Source organism: Notolabrus celidotus, chromosome 18 (assembly GCF_009762535.1).
Source record: "Notolabrus celidotus isolate fNotCel1 chromosome 18, fNotCel1.pri, whole genome shotgun sequence".
NCBI lineage: Eukaryota > Metazoa > Chordata > Actinopteri > Labriformes > Labridae > Notolabrus > Notolabrus celidotus.
Window position 1 is genome coordinate 16,307,386 of NC_048289.1, and position 21,384 is coordinate 16,328,769.

The 21,384-nt window shown below is 38.3% G+C and overlaps 1 protein-coding gene across 1 annotated transcript; it reads left to right on the forward strand.

Annotated features, from left to right (window-relative positions):
- The first annotated feature begins 3,869 nt into the window (after positions 1 to 3,869).
- Positions 3,870 to 20,717, forward strand: slc4a1b (solute carrier family 4 member 1b (Diego blood group)). The gene is made up of 18 exons (XM_034707864.1): positions 3,870 to 3,931; positions 7,833 to 7,878; positions 10,582 to 10,753; positions 11,266 to 11,401; positions 12,653 to 12,722; positions 12,898 to 12,940; positions 13,079 to 13,263; positions 13,680 to 13,890; positions 13,995 to 14,198; positions 15,240 to 15,388; positions 15,525 to 15,719; positions 15,819 to 16,067; positions 16,200 to 16,289; positions 17,038 to 17,204; positions 17,298 to 17,539; positions 17,637 to 17,806; positions 19,679 to 19,852; positions 19,993 to 20,717. The coding sequence occupies exons 3-18, from the start codon at positions 10,597 to 10,599 to the stop codon at positions 20,071 to 20,073; spliced, it is 2,523 nt and encodes an 840-aa protein (XP_034563755.1). The 5' UTR covers positions 3,870 to 3,931; positions 7,833 to 7,878; positions 10,582 to 10,596; the 3' UTR covers positions 20,074 to 20,717.
- Positions 20,718 to 21,384: the final 667 nt, after the last annotated feature.

Consider the following 21,384-nt stretch of genomic DNA (forward strand, 5'->3'; position numbering starts at 1 on the left):
GTGCTTCTTTGTTTACATATCAATGTTTTTTCAACGGTCACAACCAAGTGTGTCATATCGTATGGTATCATTTTATATTGTACTGTATCAAACTGTATTGTTTAATTTCACGCATGATATCGTACTGTATAGGACCGTATCATACTGTACCATACACTGTAAAAATGAAAACTTAAAATTGTTGGCTTGAAAATTATTTTTTGGTTAAGTAAACAAAAAATGTTCCATTTTGTTGCAAACTACATCAAAGTAGTTATCTTAACTACATGTATTAAGTTTGTTTTGTAAAGTTGGTCTCATTTCATAAGTTAGGTTGGCAAAACTTGAAATTATGGGTTTGAGGCTCAGCTAAATTATTTGAGTATGCTTCAGGCAAAGAACAGGGTCTCCAACTCAAATCTTCCACACTTTCAATTTTCCACGTGGCGCCATCTCTCCTGTCCTGTGTGGATTTTTCCCTAAAGGTGAGTATTTTGTTTGAGTATTGTATTGAAACTCTAGCTTTACAGTTGGTCACTTAATGGTGAGTTGATTACAGATTAATGTAACTTTAATTTGTTTAGTTAGTTAGTTAGTTAGTTAGTTAGTTAGTTAGTTAGTTAGTTAGTTAGTTAGTTAGTTAGTTAGATAGATAGTTTAATAAGGTATGGCCATTAGTAATAGTTAGCCACCTTGAACATTAGCTAGCTACCTTGCAAGTGGGAAAACCGTGCAGTAACGTGCAGTAACAAAGTTACATTTTCTAAACAATAAATAATAAGTTGGCTGAACTTTCTCTTCTTAGTATGCATCAGTTGGCTCAAATGTAAGATTTCTAGTTAGCCTCAAAACTCAAAAATCTAGTGCAAACAGTTGCCTTGAAATTTTGAGTTTTAACAGCTTTTCGTTTTAACAGTGTACTGAATCATATTGTACGATACCATATCACATCAGACCGTATTGTACTGAATCCCATTATACCTTACCGTACCATTTCATATTGTAAGGTACTGTACGACATCATAACATATCATATAGTACAATATCGTATCATTATCACCATTCCATATTGTATTGTATTGCAAAACAAAGCATCTTATCAGATCGTATTGTATTGTATTGTATTGTATTGTATCATATCTTGTTGAATAATTTTGTTTTATATCTAGTGTATGGTTCCACTTTCTTTTATATTGTACGGTATCATAAAGCATTGTTTTACATTGTATTGTATGATATTGTATTTTATTGTATTATTATGTATAGAATCACGTCCTATTTTTTCATATTGTATAGTGTCATATTAAACCATATGGTGTCATAAAGTATGATAGTGTATTCTATTGCATCATATGTCTGCATGACTCCCATTGTGCTTGTGTTAAACATGTTTTCTTGTCTTCTTTACTGATTCAATGATACAAGTAGTGAATTCAAACTTTATTGGTTCCTCTGTTGATGCACCAAAGGTGCAGACATTAGAGGGACTTTTTTCGGCAGGGGGGATGTGTGAACAGTCAGTTGTATTGATCAGATTTTGGTCGGGACGGTTGGGTTAACACCCTGTGGTAGAAATGCGCCTCTGGCTGTTGACTGTCAATGCAGCCCATTATCCATTCAGAGATACAGATTTGGTTGAAATGAAGCAAATGTGTGAACTCAGAGTCACCACAGAAATCTGCCATGTTCAGACACAGAAATCAAACAGGTACTGTATGCTTTGTGAGATCGGACTCTGTAAAACTTGAAGTATCCGTCTAACACTACTGGAATGACAGCTTCACCTGTTAGTGGAATTAAAAGAGTGTTTGAAAAAGTTATCTGAAAAGGTCTGTTGTGCCTGAAAAATTGCAGTACAGTTTATCTGAACGCACCACTATAAAGAGTAACTTCTTATATGTCCTGTGCAGATCTGTTTTCACTCCCACTGATAATGCTGCTGCCACATTTTAAGCAATGCCACCCCCTGGAGTAGAAGTACAAAGTAGCAGGCCCGTGCAGAGACCTTTAAAGGGGCTGCTGCTCAAAACACATTTTAATCGTAAAGTTGATCGCAGAACAATTAACTGCAAACTATTTTGAAAACAAACACTTCAGGTATTTGCTGGCTCCAGCTTCTTAAATCTGAGGATTTGCTATTTTTCTTTGTCTTATGAAGAGTTTTATGAATCTGTAGATGTCAGTTTGTGCTCATGGAAATCTTGATGGGAATTGTCACAAGTTACTAATATAATTTTTTCAAAACAACTGAGCTTGAATGAGCCATCTACAAAAAGGGCCTGAGCCGCCTCTACTTCCTGAGGAGGCTGAGGTCCTTCAACATCTGCAGGACCACGCTGAGGCTGTTTTATGAGTCTGTGGTGGCCGGTGCTATCCTGTTTGCTGTGGTGTGCTGGGGCAGCAGGCTGAGGGTAGCAGATGCAAACAGACTGAATAAACTCATCCGTAAGGCCAGTGATGTTGTCGGGTTGGAGCTTGACTCTCTGACGGTGGTGACAGAGAGGAGGACTCTGTCAAAGCTCCACAGCATCATGGACAACATCTACCACCCTCTCTACAACGTGCTGGTGAATCACAGGAGAACATTCGGCGCAAGACTGATCCCCCCTAAGTGCACCACAGAACGCCACAGGAAGTCATTCTTGCCTGTGGCCATCAGACTGTACAACTCCTCCCTTAATGACTGAGGGGGAATTCACTTATTCATCTTTTTACATGATAATAACATCTTTAATCTATACATTAACAATTACATAAACCATAAATAATCTTACACTGAAACATTTTCTGATATGGGGGCCACTTAAAGCTCCTGGGAGGAACGTTCTGTCTGGCGCCCCCCTCTGGACTGTGCTGATTTTGTAAATGGTAAATGGACTGTGTTCATATAGGCCTTTCTCTGGTCTTCTGACAACTCAAAGAAAAAAAAAAACACTGCATGTCACATTCACCCATTCACACAATATTCACACACTGATGGCAGAGGCTGCTGTGTAAAGCACCCATCAGTATGAACTAATCTCATTCACACATTGCTGTGTGGTTCCTTGCATTAACACTTACAATCTAAAAGAAAATGTAAATCTTGTCTTCAATGGGATTGTTTGTTTTAGTAGATCATAAAAAGGCATGACTGCAAATTCCGGTTTGTTTAATAAACAGCTTGAAACTTCTCACAGGGATTTTAAAAGTGACAGTACTGAAGTTTTACCTTAAAAAATTAATTTGTAGCCCCCTCTATTCATTACATTTTAAGAAACCATTTAATTTCAGTGTATTAGGTCTACTGCCAATGATTTCATCGACAAGGTGAGCAAGAACCCAACATGAAGCAGAGGGATCTCTTACAAGTTCATAATGGCGGTTTGAAAGTCCTCAAAATGCTAACCTTAGAATCAGCCAGTCAATTAAGTTTTGACAACAGGTACACTCAAATAAATAATTTGTTGGGTGTTCATAATAAAATTATGGAAAACATTTCCACCTAATTAAAATGCTTTCATTTAGCGAGACACAATTTTGTTGAACCAACTAATTGTAAATATGTTGAGTGAACATAAAGTATTGATGTTACCATTACTTATTTGCAATGTTTGGGTCCAACTTAATTTTGAATGGTACAATAACGCTAATTAATCATGCTGACTGAACAAAATTATGGTAAGTTCAATCCATCCATTATCTTAACCGCTTATCCCGTTCGGGGTTGTGGGGAGCTGACTTTCAGCAGAAGGCATACAACTATTCACGCACACACACAGACCTACGGGCAATTTAGAGAGACAAATTAACCTGGTGAGCATGTTTTTGAACTGTGCGAGGAAGCCGGAGTACCCGGAGAGAATCCACGCATGCACAAGGAGATGCACCTGACTCGAACCCGGAACCTTCTGACTTTGAGGCAACAGCGCAACCCAGCCTGTATGTTCAATCATCAGAAATGATTTGAACTGTGAGACAAACCTTTTTATCTTGTAAAAATAAACTCTAAAATAGTAATTATTGAGAAAATGAGACATTTTTGACATATCAAGAATGTTTAAATTTAGTAGTTTAAACGTGCTGACTTAGTTAACCCCCAATTGGTGTCAAGTTTGGAAAAAGACCACAAAACAGGCTGGGTTTGTTGGAATAGAACTCTATTCCCCAGAGAAAGCAAACAATGACAAACAAAAAATATAGATCTTGACTTGGTAGCCTTTAAAATAAGTGCTTACTGATTAAGACATTTCTCCACCATAGATGTTGCACGTTACTTCCACCTTCTGCTCTGGAGAGGTGTTGCAGATGGGATTCCTACCTAAACCCTTTAGGATGTGTTGATATAAAGCAATCTTGTAGTTTTAAGGATTTTGCATGTCGTGTTAAAACTACATGAATTAAAAATGTTTAAACATGAACTAATGTAATATAAGCTACATGTTGTACTTATGTTGATAAAACAGACACCCGTGTTGCTTTCTTTGAGTGTACTGCAGATTTTGTGGTTTGCTTTTTTAAAGGAGATCTTTGACACAGACAGCACAAGAACTGATGAGCACTAAAATAATATTTTTTTATGTTTTTTAAAATTTGATTGTTTTCTGTGGCAGATTTCTGCTTAAGCTGGTAGTGGTAAAATTCTGCTCGTAGATGCATTAACTGCATCTGAACCGATTATCTGCTGCTGGTATCCTCTATTTACCGTTTACACAGTTCAAATACATGCACGTGTGTACTAAACACTACACATAAAAGCAACAGTGGCCCTGTTGCATTTGAAGCAATACAAAGTGCCTTAATGTCTTATAATTTGGGATGTTATGTTATATCCTCTGGGGTTAACTATGTTTGCTGTATTATATATTGCCAAACATTGAAAATGAGGTCAGAGAAATGCACTGAGTACTCTGCATTATTTGTCCACAGGGTCAGTGATTATACAAGAATCTGAGGTACTGATTCCATGTTATTTCTACAACAATAAATTCCATTTAATTAATTAATTAATTCTTAGTATTTTTACTTACTATAATAAATACACTTATTCATTTTTTGTTTTCTTATCCTCAAAAAGCCTAAACGTTAAAATTGCAAAGTAAGAATCATCAAACAACATAATTTATACAACAGTACAACCAAAACATTGGCCATATTTTTCTAAATTGGTATACTTTGGTATGCTTATATTCTTACATTTGCATTATTTACTTTACTTTCTGTATAGTTATTTTTATTGCACTAATTCTATAAACTAAGAGCTCTCAGAGAAGGCAATGTTGCATCAGTTTTCTTTGCAGACTCTGTGAAGTTTAAAGAGCAGCAGTGGCTCAGTGATGTCAATCGTCTACCGATCAGACCGTTTGAAGGTTCAATTCCAGGTCCTGTGTGGTCTACATGCAGAAGTGTCCTTGGGCAAGCCACTAAGCCCCAACTGGCTGAGCAAGCAGTGTGTGAATGGTATTAGTTCATATTGATGGGCACTTAACATTGCAGCCCCTGCTATCAGTGTATGAATGCTGTGAGAATGGGCAAATGTGACATTTAAAAGTGTTTCGAGAGGCCAGCAGATCAGAGAAAATACGTAGGATTGCTTTAATCTACAGATTCAAAGTCAGGATAGCCTTAGTTTTTTTAATTTATTTATTATTTATTTTTTATCTTTTTATTAGGGGTACAATCAGAGCTACAGTGATGTCAATTCAAAATATACAATGCCCATCTTTTTCTTTTTTCCCACTAACCAAACAATGAACATTGTCTCTGCATTCAAAGAAAATCATAATAAATCAATTCCCCTCTGCAAAATTATCAGATGCATTGTTTTAAATAAAGTAGTCATCAAATAGATAAATGGCAATGGAATACAATAAACAAACAAACATTAATTAAATTATAGCTTCAGTTTTGACGTTATTTGCTGAATTGTGTGAGTACTCTGACTTTATAAGATTGGAACACTACATCACTGGGACACCACTTGGATGAAAGGAGCATCCAAATGTCTGCACAGAATCTAAGGTGTGGTATCATTTTGCTTCATACTAGGAGAGCAGTAATGATGAGTTCTCCCTCCAGAGGCTGAGTCATCTTAACTCTGCTTTTAGGCCTGCTGGGTCTGTGCCATACTTCAACTAAATGTTGACTAACTTAAGACAAAGCTGAGGAAATGAAAGCCAAAGTTTCACTCTCTCCCTCTACGGTGCTGAAGGTGAGCAGGCAGGCCCCGGCACTGAAATCCAAGCCTTTGTTGTGCTCCAAACACAGACATTAAATGTGATAAGATGCTGGCTGGATAATGACACAGTGCGACTGGTTTTCTGCACATACCACACCACTGTATTTACTATCAATATTATGGGTGAGACCAGAACACATCGCTCTTTAGGATGTGTGTTTCAGACAGAATTACAGAGTGATATCTCTGAGTGTGCATGTGTGTTTGTGCATGTATAAGTCCCACCCAATATCAGGTATGGTGCACACTCAGAGAGGCAGCTTTGAAGAGGTGGTGTTTATAAAGTCACGCCTTTTTGCCACTCAGGGGTCAGTCACTTGTCACAGCTGACAGGGAGGTAAGTGTCACTTCTTTCTGCTACTGTGATATTTATGCAATATGACAAGAAAAACTATAACATCAGGGTATAAAAAAAAAAAGGAAAATAACAAATTTGGAAGATTACGGTTGTTGGATAATTTTGCAGCAAGATGATATTTCAAGATTCAGAGATGTTTGTTTAAGTCTAACTAAACTGCACAAAGCTCGGTTTAAATTTTCAAAAATTTCAAAGTAAGATTGAGTAAAGCATTGAATCCTGTACATTTCACACCCCTAAAATGGGCATCAAGCAAGAGGGAATTTAACTGCATTGCAAAATGCATGGAGGAGGTTCTGGGCAATCCAAATCATTAGGTTAATCAACAATTAGCAAAACTGATAAAGCCTGCGAGGTGAAACATCTTCAAAAGTGCACAGCATTTGATACGCAACTTATTATTGTGTTTTTTATAGCTCATTTGCAATGCTCCATCTTCAGACTAGTTCAAAGATGGACTGACTCATCTGGGATCAGTCTGGAAAGACACAAAAATGATGCAATGTAAAGCACAAAACGTTTTAATTTGCACCTAAACATTTGCATATTTTTAAAACGTTTCTACATATTGAAATTAGGTTATTATTTTAGTTTAATTGTTCAAATTAACTAAAGCAAAAAAGAAACTAATTTTGCAAAAAGCAAACATTTGTTCTTTCAAACACCAATGAATGTGTGGTGTGTTTTTCTTAAAGTAAGGTAGGAGCATTGACATTTCAGAAAACTAAACTGATAACACAAGACAAATGCATGGAGTCATCTCAGTGTAATTTGTGGACAGAAACCTGCAAAGATATATCACTAGCACCAGTCTGAGCACACTGCAATTAACTTAATGCATATTTGTTAACTTTACATCTAAGAATATGCAAACACAAGGATGGGCTGCAGACAGGATGTCTAGTCAGTCTAATCCAAATCTTCCACCCTGTTCCTCAGCTGTGTTTTGGAAATAAATCATTCTGTTGTGACAGACAACTTCAGCACTCTGGTCTAATCTCAGATAAAAAATGGACACTCTGGAAACAAGTTACATAACACTGAAGTCCAAGCTTTGTATGCAAACATTATTGTACAGTTTAATAATAATTTAGTTTTAAACTCAGTTTTTACAAGTGGGGTTAGAGTTTTCAGTATCTAATCCCACTCAATCACATGATCATTTAAACTCTACATTTGATTGGAAAATAAACTCATATTCTGTTGATTTTAATTGTGTGAAGTTTGGAACAAAATTACATTGAGTCTTTGTAACTGGGTGCTTTGTGTCTGTTCCAGCTGCCTGGAAGATTAACATCATCATCTACCCTGGTGCAGAGTGCAGGTAAGAAGCACACACACAGACCTATACACACATGCTCACACACACGCACGCACAGTGTTTCAACTCCTGGCACACGACATTTATTGACAGGCCAAACATGTTCGGGGCAAGCAGTCACTCATGTCCACACCGGAAACTAGCAGTGGCCCAGAGCTGGAGATGGCCATCGTGTTTATGTTTTAGACACTGTGTCTCACCTGGATGTCAGGTTTCCACAGTAGCCTGAAATCTCACTGGAGCTGCCAAAAACAAGACAGAGACAACAGGAGTTCAAAGTAAAGCCGCTCCAGTGGAAAACTACACCCAAAATATCATGAGTGTTTCTGAAATGTAGTGAAGCATGAACGTGATCTTATCTGATGAGAGGATCACTCTCAGGGGTCACACAGCTCTCACCTGTGGTTACAAGTTTAAAACTCAGTGAGTTTGTACTATGTCACTCTCTATGGACAGTACAAAAGGAGGAACATTTTAATTTATATCATAATGTGCTTACAATAGGTCTTGAAAAGAAAGGACACCCAAAGAAACTAAAGCAAACAATAATTAAATGATGCATTAAGTTTAGACACAGTAATGAGGTTTCTCATCTCAATCATTATTGAAGTTTCTTCCTAAACCCACTTTTACTGGAAAGTCTTTTTTATCTTACCAGCACATATAATAGTGTGTAATCACTTGAAAATAAGAATCTTTTTGTTTTAATTACCTTTTAATAGGCTTTCATTACCTGCTTAGGGAGTGTGTCTCCTTCAAGCTGATCATGTTACACCAGCATGTTTCAACGGTTGCCCACGTCTGACAACCCAACGCAAAACTTTCCTCAGAGAGATCCAGAGCATTTTTAGATGACAAAGGTTTTGTAGTTGCAGAAAATTCTGCTTGGTCAGTGTTTGCCAGCAATTGCTAGTTGGTTGGAACCTCCAACTACAATCTAAGTTTGATGCTATCTTTAAAAAACCATGGCATTATGATTCTTCAGCATTGTTAGCGTTCAAGAGTAACAAGCCAGTGCCATACTATATAACATGTTATGATAGATACAATAAAAGATATAATATGATACCATACGACCCAAGATGCTGATTCACAACTATCACAGCATGTCTTGTGAGAGTGAAATGATGCAATACGATTTGATATGATAAGATATGATACGATGACATGACAAGATACAACAAGAATCGATGCAATATAATAGGATGTGATATGGTGTGATACTAGAAAAAACAATACAGTAGTATATAATAGGATATGGTACAGTAAGGCACAAGATGATACAATATGATATTTGAATAATACTATGTAAGACAGAATATGACACAAGACAATGAGGCACTAGACAATACAGTACAATATAATATCGTTACGCTATGCTATGCTATGCTATGCTACGTTACGTTACAGTACGTTACGTTACGTTACATGACGTTATGTTACATTACGTTATGTTACTTGCTTAGAACGTAAAGGTCATACTGTGCTAACTTAACCCTCCTGTTATGTTCCGGGTCAGATTGACCCTTTTCAAATTTCAAAATTCCCCAAAATTGTTAAAAGTATTTATAGCGTAATCAACATATACAATAAAAATGGTTCATTTAACATATTTGCAACCCCCCCTGCATGTCTATATTCCACAGATACAGTTCATGGGTCAATTTGACCCGGCAGTCAAAGTGGAGACTTGAGAGGGATCAGAAGTGTCCAATACTAATTGTTTCTTTGCAACTGTGTGACATATTTCACCCAAGCGGCAACCTCCGGTCTAAAAATACGAGTCAATGCGGAAGTGTTAAAAGCTGCAGTTCATCAAGGATCCGCTTGAGGCTGGCTCCGGAAGTACCGGAAGTCACATACACATGAATGGGAAAAAGACGATCTTTACAGCAGACATAAACATGTTTACAGCCTGGTACAAAAGAAGAGTGTAGTCTGAATAGCTAATTTCTCGATGTCCTCTCACTGTGAGGGGGTTGAATTTTTTTCTAACGCGTCAATTTCGAAGATATTGAGATTACTAGTCTTCTAATGAGAGACACAGATGCCTGCAGGAACACTGTGGCTGTTGGCTAGGAGGCTCAAAGCCCGCCTCTTTACGTCACACTGGCTCGACAGAAGCAATATGGCTGCCGCTGCCGATTGGCTTCAAAACAGCGTTCAGAAACAGATGGGTGACGTCACGGATACTACGTCCATATTTTATACAGTCTATGATTTCACCATACCTTCTCTGTCCCAGTGGGCAAACTCCACTCACATTTGAGTGGACACTCAGCAGGGGAGGGGCCAAACATATCAAGATTATCTGCAAGGGAGTCCTACCGTTATACTTTCTAAAATTTGAAACATGAACATGAATATTCATGAAAAACGTGTGAGTTGTCCTCATTGAGCCAAGATCTGTGAGAATTAAAGAACACCAATGCACTAACTATTGATTTAAATGGTTAGTAATGGAGTTAATAATGAGATTAAAAAATGTTTATTGGGATTTTGACACTTTTGGATAACTAAATATGCCTTGAGTCAAATTGACCCAGGAATATTTCCGCTGTTCCTGAGAAACGAACATAACAGGAGGGTTAAGAGCCATGAACAACATATCAACTCTGGTTAAAGACTACCCATATGTGTACTTGTGTCAAACATCCATGTCCATATCCGTCAGGGTTCACTTCTGTTTCCTCTGTATGCCGGCAGAGGTACGTTTAGGAAATGAAGGACCAGAAGCAGGAGGCCTACTGGCAGGAGACAGGTCGATGGGGGGGCTATGAGGAGAGCTTTGACCCCCAGTCTGGTGTTTGGGCGTCCTCACATGTCTCCTACCTCACCCTTAAGAGCCTCATCCAGCTGCGACGCACCATGAACACAGGTCAGAGCAAATAACTTCTGAGCACACTCTCTGTCATTTTATGGTGGAATTTAACTCTGTTCATTTACTCAGGCATTGTAATATAGGTACCTTTCTTTTAGTTTGATTTAAGTAATGCTTATTGACACATGATTGATCATTATGACATTTTACAGATGACCATTCTCAATGCATCATTTTAGCTTGTTTAAGTGTATCACTACTCTTTGGTAACACATATTTATTTCAATAGAAGACTATTTCCTTTTTTCCTATTGTTTTTAAAAATAGTTCTATACATATTAAAATACAGTACCTTTACAACCTATCATCATTAATGTCTTGGTGCTGCTGATATAAGAAACACAGAGCTAACTTCATTATGCCCCTGCATGTTCTCTGACAGTTCTCGCCATGGGAGTGTCTAACTTAAAACAAGCGAGTTCCTGCAGTTTCAGCTCTCATCTTAAAACACTGTCCTCCTACTTACAACCATCCCTGTTCATGTTACACAATTTTCCTATGGTTCCTAGGTGTGGCTATGTTTGACAGTGATGAGCGGACCCTGGCCAGCATTGCAGAGAAGTTGGTCAATGAGATGGTGAACAAGAAAGAGATCCGACCTGGAGATCGGGAAGGGGTGCTGAACTCTTTGATTCAAAACCGCAGGTAGCCTTTTCTCCAAGACATAAACCAATAATGACTCAAACACAAATAACTGACAAAGATCAGGGTCACAGACTCAAAATATTCAAGTGTATTTTAATAAGCGGCAAAAAACCAAGGTTTCAGTGTCCTTACTCAGTATCTAAAAAATCATACTTTGCTGTTTATTGTCTTTTATAAAGTTCATGCTAAGGTTAAACGTTTTGACTGAAATAATATTGTATAATTTCACATTTTAATGATCTATGTCCCTTTTAAATGGTATCTCTGTTACTTTTTTATTCCGTTAGCGTAGCTTTGCCAAGACTGGAAACAGTAAGTTTAGCTAACTACTAGTCAGAGTGCATGAAATGCCATAATAATTAAGTTTTTTTAAAAAGAGAGGTAATGTGTTCATTCGTGGGCTTTAGAGACGTTGGTACGCTGACTTTCTAACTTTTTGGCAGAGCCAGGAGAACTGTCCCCCCTTGTTTAGACTTCATGCTAGGCTAAGTAAACAGGACTGCTGACTTAAGCACTTTTTTTCATGCAAAAATATGACTAGTGCTCTAATCTTAATCTTTGGGAGAAAGAAATAAGGCTACTTCTTCAAACACCAAACTATGTCTCAGTAACTTTAATGTATTTTGATGTTGCTACTTACAAAATGTGGGCTAAACCAGGGTTCCCAAAGTGTGGGTCGAGACCCCCTGGGGGGTCGCGAGACACAAATGGGGGGTCGTGAGATGTCTTCCAGAATGTTTTTTTTTTAAGTTATCTAAAATATTCATTATGATTATTATTTATTTTTGTGTATTTCCCTTGTTTTCATATGTGTATCTTCCTTTTTGTTTGTACTTTTATTTATTATTATTTGTTTATTATTTCTATTATTTTCATATTTTTTTGTATTTATTCATTTTTTCTTCTCTGTGTTGGTTTTGTATTACTTATATATAATTTGTTAACTTGTGGTGAACAAAGAAATACTGAAAAAAAAGAAGAAAAAAAAGCTCCTTTTTTGCTGTTGGGTTCTTTCTTTGTTAAAACTTTATCTGCAAATAAAAATCTGTTTTTATTGCCTTCCATCTTAAATTTCAAATTTGTAAAAATATTAAATCATTGCAAAGATATTGAACATTGACTCTGGTCTTGTAAGAGTTACATATTTACCTTGTTAGATGATTGCAGTGACTAGTTTGTTCATCTGGTATTTCAGTCCTATTCTTCAGTCTGACCCTAAAACAGCCAATAACATGTTTTTTCTCTTTACAGCCAATCAGACCCAGAGAGCCAAGCTCTGACTGAAGGGGCTGACCTGAAGAAGTTCTCCGTCAAGGAAAGGGTAAAATGTTTCCCTGATTGAACCAATACAAATGCATCATTGGTGAATACGTTGTTTTAAAGCATTGTAAACTAGATCCTCATGTTAAGTATCTAAGTTTATATGGAAAATGTTGTTTCTGAAATATAAAGATGATGGGAAAGTCTGACATTAACTCATCCTGTATGTCCTATAGAGGGATGAATCTGACCGTGTTGAGGCCTCTATGGTGCTTGTAGGTACGTCAGTGTTTGTGATGTTTTGATCTGGACTACATTATATACGTGTGTTTGTTGCTGTTGATGTATTTGTATGAACTTTTTGGGGGTATAAATGTATGGTTTTATCCTCATAGCACATCTATTTTCTTGAACCAGGAGCTCTGGACTTTCTAGAAAGACCCTCAGTTGCATTTGTGCGTCTGAAGGAGGCAGTTGTACTTGACTCTGCCTTGGAAGCTCCAGTGCCTGTTCGCTTTGTGTTTGTCTTGGTCGGCCCCAGCAAGACAGACATGGACTACCATGAGACTGGCCGTGCTATGGCAGCTCTGATGGCTGACAAAGTGAGTAAGCTGTAGCGGTGTAACTGAATCTCAAACCCCTTATTTAGAAAGCAAAATAGTGTGAATATAGCTGATGTTTTCCCAACAAAATTGGTTGTTGTGATGCTTTGATGATACAACAACTGCTTTGCCAATTAATGTTACATTAGTTTCGATGCAGGAGTATAAACCAGGCTTTAGTCTACAGAATTAAACTCACTATTAAGTCAAGTTTGCTAATATCAAATACATCAAATCAGATGCTCTCAGATGCTTCCCAGGTTTATTGTTGCACAAAACTATGACAAAGGCTTTGAAAGTGACCAAGTATTGCTCCTCTGCACCAAAGTTATCAATTCTATAAATGAAAGCTTTGTCAATTAAGATCAAACTTGCTAACTGTGGTTTCATTGTTCCCTTCACGATCTTTCTCCCAGGTGTTCAACCAGGCAGCGTTACAGGCAAAGACCCCCCGAGAGCTGACTGATGCTGTGGTCGACTTCATGGACTGCAGTATCGTCATCCCACCTACAGAGATCCAGAATGAAGCAATGCTTTCATCGATTATCAGCTTTCAGAAGAAACTACTTCAGGACAGATTGCGGCCCTCCGATACGTCTGGCCGCCTGGACTCCAAACCACGCAAGGGTGAAAACTTTTGGTTTGAAACATCACATGCTGAAACATACAAGACTAGCTTGAACTGTTTCTGTTATCATTTATAGCGCTGACACTGCAATGTTTTCTTTCAGTTTCCATTTCTTCTGGGCCTTCTTCTGAAGATCCCCTGTGTCGCACAGGCCGACCATTTGGTGGAATGATGAAAGACATAAAGAGGCGTTACCAGTATTACAAGAGTGACATCACAGATGCTCTTAACGCACAAGTCCTTGCTGCCATCATTTTTATCTACTTTGCAGCCTTGTCTCCTGCCATCACCTTCGGAGGACTTCTGGGTATGTGTCAAAATGGTTGTCGTTGGGGTTGAAACTGAGCAGCAACCTCAAGTGTTAAAAATCTAAACTGCAGCTCCTTGAGTGTCCACTTGAAGCTGGCTTCAAAAGCCAAGGAAACCCAATAATCCCTATATTACCTATTTGCCTGATTGATTGAAAGTCTGGCTGAGCCAGCATTTCAATATAATGACTGCCAACATTGGGCTTTGTGACACCTCTTCAGAAAAACCTGCACTCTTTCAAGGAGCAAGCAGGGGGTGACTCCACTGGTAGGAAGTTAAAGTCCAGATATGTAGCCTTTAGGCGTTTTTCCACCGCAGGAACTGGAAGAACCAGGGTCTAAATTTAGTTCAGGGGTAGATAATCTCCCTGCTGAAAAGCCCCTGCTTGCGGGGTAGTACTTTTCAAAGGTCCTGGGACTTTCGGTTGAATGTAACGGTGTTTGTGGAGTTTACACAGTTGTTGACACACAGAGGGAGTTCCTGGGAATGCATACTAGTTTAGTTATTTATTAAGATTTCAAAATATTATTTAATATATACTTTTTTTTTCTCCATACATCACTGGCCTGATTGGCACAACCTACCCAGGATTCAGCCTGTGGTCGAAACGCAGAACACAATGGGGGCACAGGAACCTTTTAGTTCAGGGGAAAGTAGTTCTGGGGGCTAAAAGACCCCAGAACTCTTGGTTGAAATGCACCCTTTGAGCAAACAGGTTTCTCCTCAATTAATTTGTCACCTCAGCCAACATGTGTTTTTTTAGATTTAGATTTTAGAAGCTAGGTTGTGACTTTGCCAGTTGTGTAGAGTAATGTGTTTCCCCATCTTACCCAAATATGGTCTATTTTGGCTTAAAACAATCCAGATGGTGACAGCTAAAGAGCCAAAGTTGAGGCACTGAAACAGTAAATGACAAACCAATGGGTGATATCACTGTTGGAGTTCCAATTCTTATAAAAAGTCTTCGTAAAGCATGGTTACACTGCAGTATGGAACAGATTTTTATCGTATAGTATTTCTGCTATCTTTGTTTCTACAGCTGATAAGGTGGAAAACATGATGGGTGTTCCAGAGCTCCTCATCTCCACCAGCATTCAGGGGATCATCTTCTGCTTTGTTGCAGCTCAGCCCGTCTTGGTCATTGGTTTCTCTGGTCCTCTGTTAGTGTTTGAGGAGGCCTTCTTTGCTGTGAGTAATAACACTGAACCATAACCACTGATAGACTGTAGAGATTTTAAGTCTCTTCCTTTTGATTTTTTGGCAGTACCAAAGTTGGCAGCTGTCACTTTTAGAGTTCAACTCATCTTCACTTTCTTTCATTCAGTTTTGCAAGTCACAGGACATTGAGTATATCGTGGGCAGAGTGTGGGTTGGAGTGTGGCTGGTCATCATTGTGGTTGTCATTGTTGCCTTCGAGGGCAGCTTCCTTGTGCGCTTCATCTCCCGATTCACCCAAGAAATCTTCTCCATCCTCATCTCCCTCATCTTCATTTACGAAACCTTTGCCAAGCTGGGAAGGGTACAACCATCCTCGTCAATTCCTCACTTTTCAGGTTCATATAAATGTGTGACCAGATCAGAACCTCTCTTTAACCACTCTCCATTGACTTCTCTTTAGATCTTCAACTCTCATCCACTGATCCTGAATTACGATCACGTAAATGCTACCATAGAAAATCCATGGCACCCAAGAGTGGAAGAGACAGTCATTTACGACAATGCTACGGGAAACACAACTATTATTATCAACACAATAAAGCCGCCTTATCCCAACACAGCCCTTCTCTCCATGTGCCTCATGTTAGGCTGCTTCTTCATCGCTTATTTCCTTCGCCAGTTCAAAAATGGCACTTTTCTTCCTGGAAAGGTGAGATCTCTGTCCTCACCACAAAAACAACACATACTTTTTCAGTTCCTGCTGATAATAAATGAAACAGGATATCTAAGTTTTATACTCTTTGTTGTTGATTTATTTGTTTTCTTCATCAACCCTTACCAGGTCAGACGTTTGATCGGTGACTTTGGTGTGCCTATTTCCATCTTCCTCATGGTTGTTATAGACTACAACATTGAGGATACCTATACTCAGGTCTGCCCATGGTTCTACGCTTCTCAACCAAGTTCATGTGCTGATTACTTTCCAGAATTAACCCTCCTCTTATGTTTGTTTCTCTGGAACAGCAATAATGTTCATAGGTCAATTTGAACCGGGGCATATTCAATTATAAAAAAGTGTCAGAACCCCAAAAAATCCCAATACACATTCATTTTTAACTCCATTACTAACCATTTAAATCAAGATTTAGTCGATTGGTGTTCTTTAATTTTCACAGATCATGGTTCAATGAGGATAACTCACTCGTTTTTCATTAAAATAAATGTTAAAACTTTTTTAATGTACATTGGACAGCCCTAAATATAAATACAATAGTTTTACATGACATAGATTTTTGTTTATTTTATTTTGAATTTTGATTTGTTTTATTTTTATGAGGTGATGTTGATAAATTAACACGACTCCTCTTCTGTCACATGCTGCCCAGATTTTTATGCTGCATTTAGCTGGTTTGGAAGGCATTTATTACCTAAAATAGACTTTTAAAAGGGTCAATTTGACCCGCAACATAACAGGAGGGTTAAGAGAGATTTTAAAGATCATCTTCAAAGAACTCATTTGTCCATGTATGCTGTATATTAGAACTTGTTTTGCTTTGTTGTCTTCATTCTTCTTGGTTTTACCTCACATTGAAAGGCATCAAATGCCCTTGCAGTGTAAGTGATGGGTGCACACAGCTGCTGTCCTTGTCCTGTGTAAAACTGTATTCTTGTTTTTGCAGAAATTAGTGGTCCCCAAAGGTCTGCTGGTGTCCAACCCAGCCAAAAGAGGCTGGCTTATCAACCCCTTTGGAGAGCACCAGACCTTTCCTGTGTGGGTAATGTTTGCCTGCTGTGTCCCAGCCATGCTCGTCTTCATCCTGATCTTCCTGGAGTCTCAGATCACAACGTAAGTCTTTAAATCCCAGTACTCATCCTAAAAAAATATATATACATTTTCCAGTTTTAACCAAACTTGGTTCTTATTTTGCATCTCTAACAGTCTGATTGTGAGTAAACCTGAGAGGAAAATGGTCAAAGGATCTGGCTTCCACTTTGACTTACTGGTTTTAGTCGGCATGGGAGGACTCGGTGCAATATTCGGTGTGCCATGGCTCAGTGCTGCCACAGTGCGATCTGTCACCCATGCCAATGCACTCACGGTGATGACTAAAGGACCAAAACCTGTGATTGAGAAGGTGATGGAGCAGAGGATCAGTGGCATTGTAGTGGCATTACTGGTTGGTAAGTGCCATCTAATCAGCCAATCTTAATGTCTTTTCTACAACTATATCTTTGTTAACAGTGGACTTACGTTAACTGGATGTCTATCTGTATCAAGGTCTGTCCATCCTAATGGAGCCAATCCTAAAGATGATCCCGATGTCAGCCTTGTTCGGGATCTTTCTGTACATGGGAGTTACATCACTCAACGGCATTCAGCTGTGGGATCGAATGCTGCTTCTGCTCATTCCTAAAAAATACCACCCTGATGAGCCCTACGCCACCAGAGTAAGAACTCCACCAGTACATGATTATAAAAATGCTTGCGAAAATGCAATACAACACAAACTGATTTGATTAGAATATGTTGTTGTGAACAATATCTTACCATTGTACTTGTGGAGCATGTCACAAATGTTGCTACCGTTGCTGTTGATTAAAACCACTGTTGCCTATCAGGGAAAATCAGCTACAGTAGCCTAAAATATCTCAATCTAGAAAAAGGGCTACATCTTTGGAAAGATTTCAAGCAAATTAAAAAACCCATAAAAAAGTAACACAAATGTAACAATCAAAATGTGCTAAAATACGATAAGGGCAGGCAACCAAAGGAAATACACGAACAGCAAACTAAAGGACTTTGTTATCAGATTTTGTAGAAAGTGGCTGGATATCATCTCTTGTTAAAATCCTCAGACATTACCTTGTTGGAGAACCCACAAAAAAATGCAGAAGATTATGTTCAATGAAGAAACAGTTCTAATAGACCAAGACTATAGCTGCAGCTAATTTTTTTTTTTATAATTTTTTTTATTTAACCTTTATTTAACCAGATGAGACCCATTGAGATCAAGACCTCATTTACAGGGGCGACCTGGCCAAGAGGTCAGCAGCACATGTCAAAATAAATAGCACAACTCAACAGCATGGAGTATATATACAGACAGTATGTAGAAGCAATCAATGATTTAAAAGTGCAACTGATTCGCAAATAAAGTGCAATTTGTGATCACAAAACAGCATTTAAAAACACAGGCACTGTTCTGAGGTCTGTCTTTCATTTAAGATGGACCCAAAGGTGTCCAGTGAGATAAGATCTGACAATTTCTGGAGTGTATTCCAAGCAGTAGGAGCAGCAAAACTAAATGCTCTCTTACCGAACTCTGTCCGAACACACATTTGTAAAGTGTCGCAGGAGCGCAATTGGGACCAAGCCAAGAAGACATTTATAAATTAGAGGTAGCCAATGTGTATGCCTGCGTACACTCAGGGATGGCCAGTCAGCTTTGATGTTCACAGTGAGGAGTGAGGCGTGTGCAACCCGTGACAAACCTCAGAGCACAGGGATTTACACTATTTAGGGCCTGCAAAAGGCTCCCAAGTACAACACATCACCATAATCGATGAGAGGCAGAAATGGTGCAGAGACTAAAAGTTTCCTCGTTCTATGGGAGAAGCAGGATTTATTCCTGAAGAAGAAACCTAGTTTCACTTTAAGTTTGGAGACGAGGCTGGCTATGTGAGCTTTAAATGAAAGCTCCCAATCAAAAATAAAACCCAAGTATTTATACACAGTAACAAGTTCTATTGGTTTCCCTTGTGAAGTTATGACCAAGGGGACATTTTCTGGGGACTCGCTTGAGGTCGAGAAAAGCATTAGTTTAGTTTTGTCTGCATTCAGGACTAGTTTTAATTTCAGCAGACGAGACTGAATAACATCAAAGGCAGACTGTAAATCTCAAAAGCCTGAGTAATTGATGACGAACAACAGTAAATAATGGTGTCATCAGGGCACAAGTGATACCAGGCATTTCACAAGTTATTGTCTAGCTCCTATTGTAGCTAGTGTTAGCTAGTTAATACTACGGATTGCACTGATTTAGCAGTGCAGTGCACCTAGGGGTTCAATTAGTTGACTGTACCCATTTTGAGAAGGTTGTGTTTCAGTTGCTGGTCATTAAGGAATTAAATGAAAGAAACTTTGTGCCTTTTTTCACACTTCTTTCAATTAAAATCCTTTGGGCTGTTGCTGCATGTTACCCTTGTTAGCGACCATACTAAACTCAGTGTATTTTGTCACGTTTTGGTCTCTGTAACCAAAAAGCATACCCATGTCCAGTTAACGTCTCTCTGACATAAACTTCTACATGTCTGCTACAGGTTAGCACTGGACGAATGCACCTGTTCACAGCCATCCAGATTGTGTGCCTTGCACTTTTGTGGATTGTGAAGTCCAGCCCAGTATCCCTTGCACTTCCCTTCATACTCATCCTCACCATCCCCCTGCGCATGTTTATGACCGGCCGCTTCTTCACTGAACTGGAGATGAAATGCGTAAGTACTTACATTTAGCCATATGCAAAAAGCAGATGTAAATGTTTTTCAAAAATGTATTAAATCAATGTCTGAGCCCACAGTGCTATGTTGAATTTGTGTGTTGAAGCATTAATGTTTCTGTGTCTGTTTTGCTTTAGCTGGATGCCGATGACGCCAAAGTGACATTTGAGGAGGAGCCAGGGCAGGACGTATACTGTGAATCTCAGATGCCATTATAAGATAGGCATCTTTTATGACAACTGCAGCTACATTTTATTTAAACAAAAAAGATATTTATTTTATATGTTGCACAAGTCATCCACCTTGGTGGAAAAACATGTTTCGAGCAGTTTCTTCATATAGAATGCAAAGATTTTTGTGGTATCAATAAAGATAGAATTAATAATTTATTTTAAAAAAATGTGGCTGAACCTTCCTGAAGAGTATTTATAAATCACTCAGGTAGATTATTTCCATTAAGTTGTTTTGGTCCCAAAACTTTTGCCTCACTCATTTCTAAAGCTACACATATTCATATGATATTGGTGAGTTTTTAAAGTCTATGCAAACGTTTTTTTTAATTATTTAAAACAGATGAAATGAAATGAATAAGTTATGTAATAATTGAATGCTCAGTAGAAAAATATTGTGGTCAAACATATGTCTAATTGATAACATTGCATATAATCATGTAGCAAGTGCACAGTTGTTGTACTCCCTTAATGTGAGTGAAGATATTTAAGCTAAAACGATCAAATTCAAAACACTGGAGAGCAAAAGCACAACAACACAAGAAGTAAAATGTCAAAATGTTTTGGTGGTATTAAAATTCATACTGTGTGTTATTATATTGCTGTCTAATTGTTGTCTCCCTATGAATTAAAAAAAATCTACCTCCCAAAAGACCCATCAATTTCAGTTCTTTGTGAGTTGTAAGCTTTTGATTAAAGTTTAGGAATTATAATCTCTGGAGACTTTTTTGTTTTTTCAGCAACATTTCATCATTTCTTACTTCTCACTTTGTTGCCTGTGTTTTTAAGAACATGCCAGGACAACAGAAACTCAGGCTGCTATGCCAGTGTAAGCTTATGAGATATATGCCTTCATTTTCAGTATTTTTTTAGTTTAAAGGAGGACAAGGGTGAGCTATAAAGATGTAATAAATGTAAATGTAATGTAATATCAAGCACATTTTAATTGTAAACGACATATACCTTACATACACACTTATTTGAACCAGTTGGTTCACATCCTCCGTTCCAATTTCCTCCCGGACGCTGTAGGTGACTGTCGACACCTTTGGAGCTTGCCGTGTCGAAGCTTGGTGAATCACCCTCTCTGCAGCTCTCAGCACCTTCACTGTGCCTTGTGATGGAATCACTAGGCCCCCATTGTTTTTCAGGGCTAGAAGGTGGTAGCTCTCATCAAATGATGATGGTACAGCCTCTCTGACAAAGCTAGCACGGCACACATCACAGGATAGCGCTCGCAGAATCTGCCAGACTACAAATCCTGCAATGTAGACCAGAGCATTTTCCACCAGAACACCA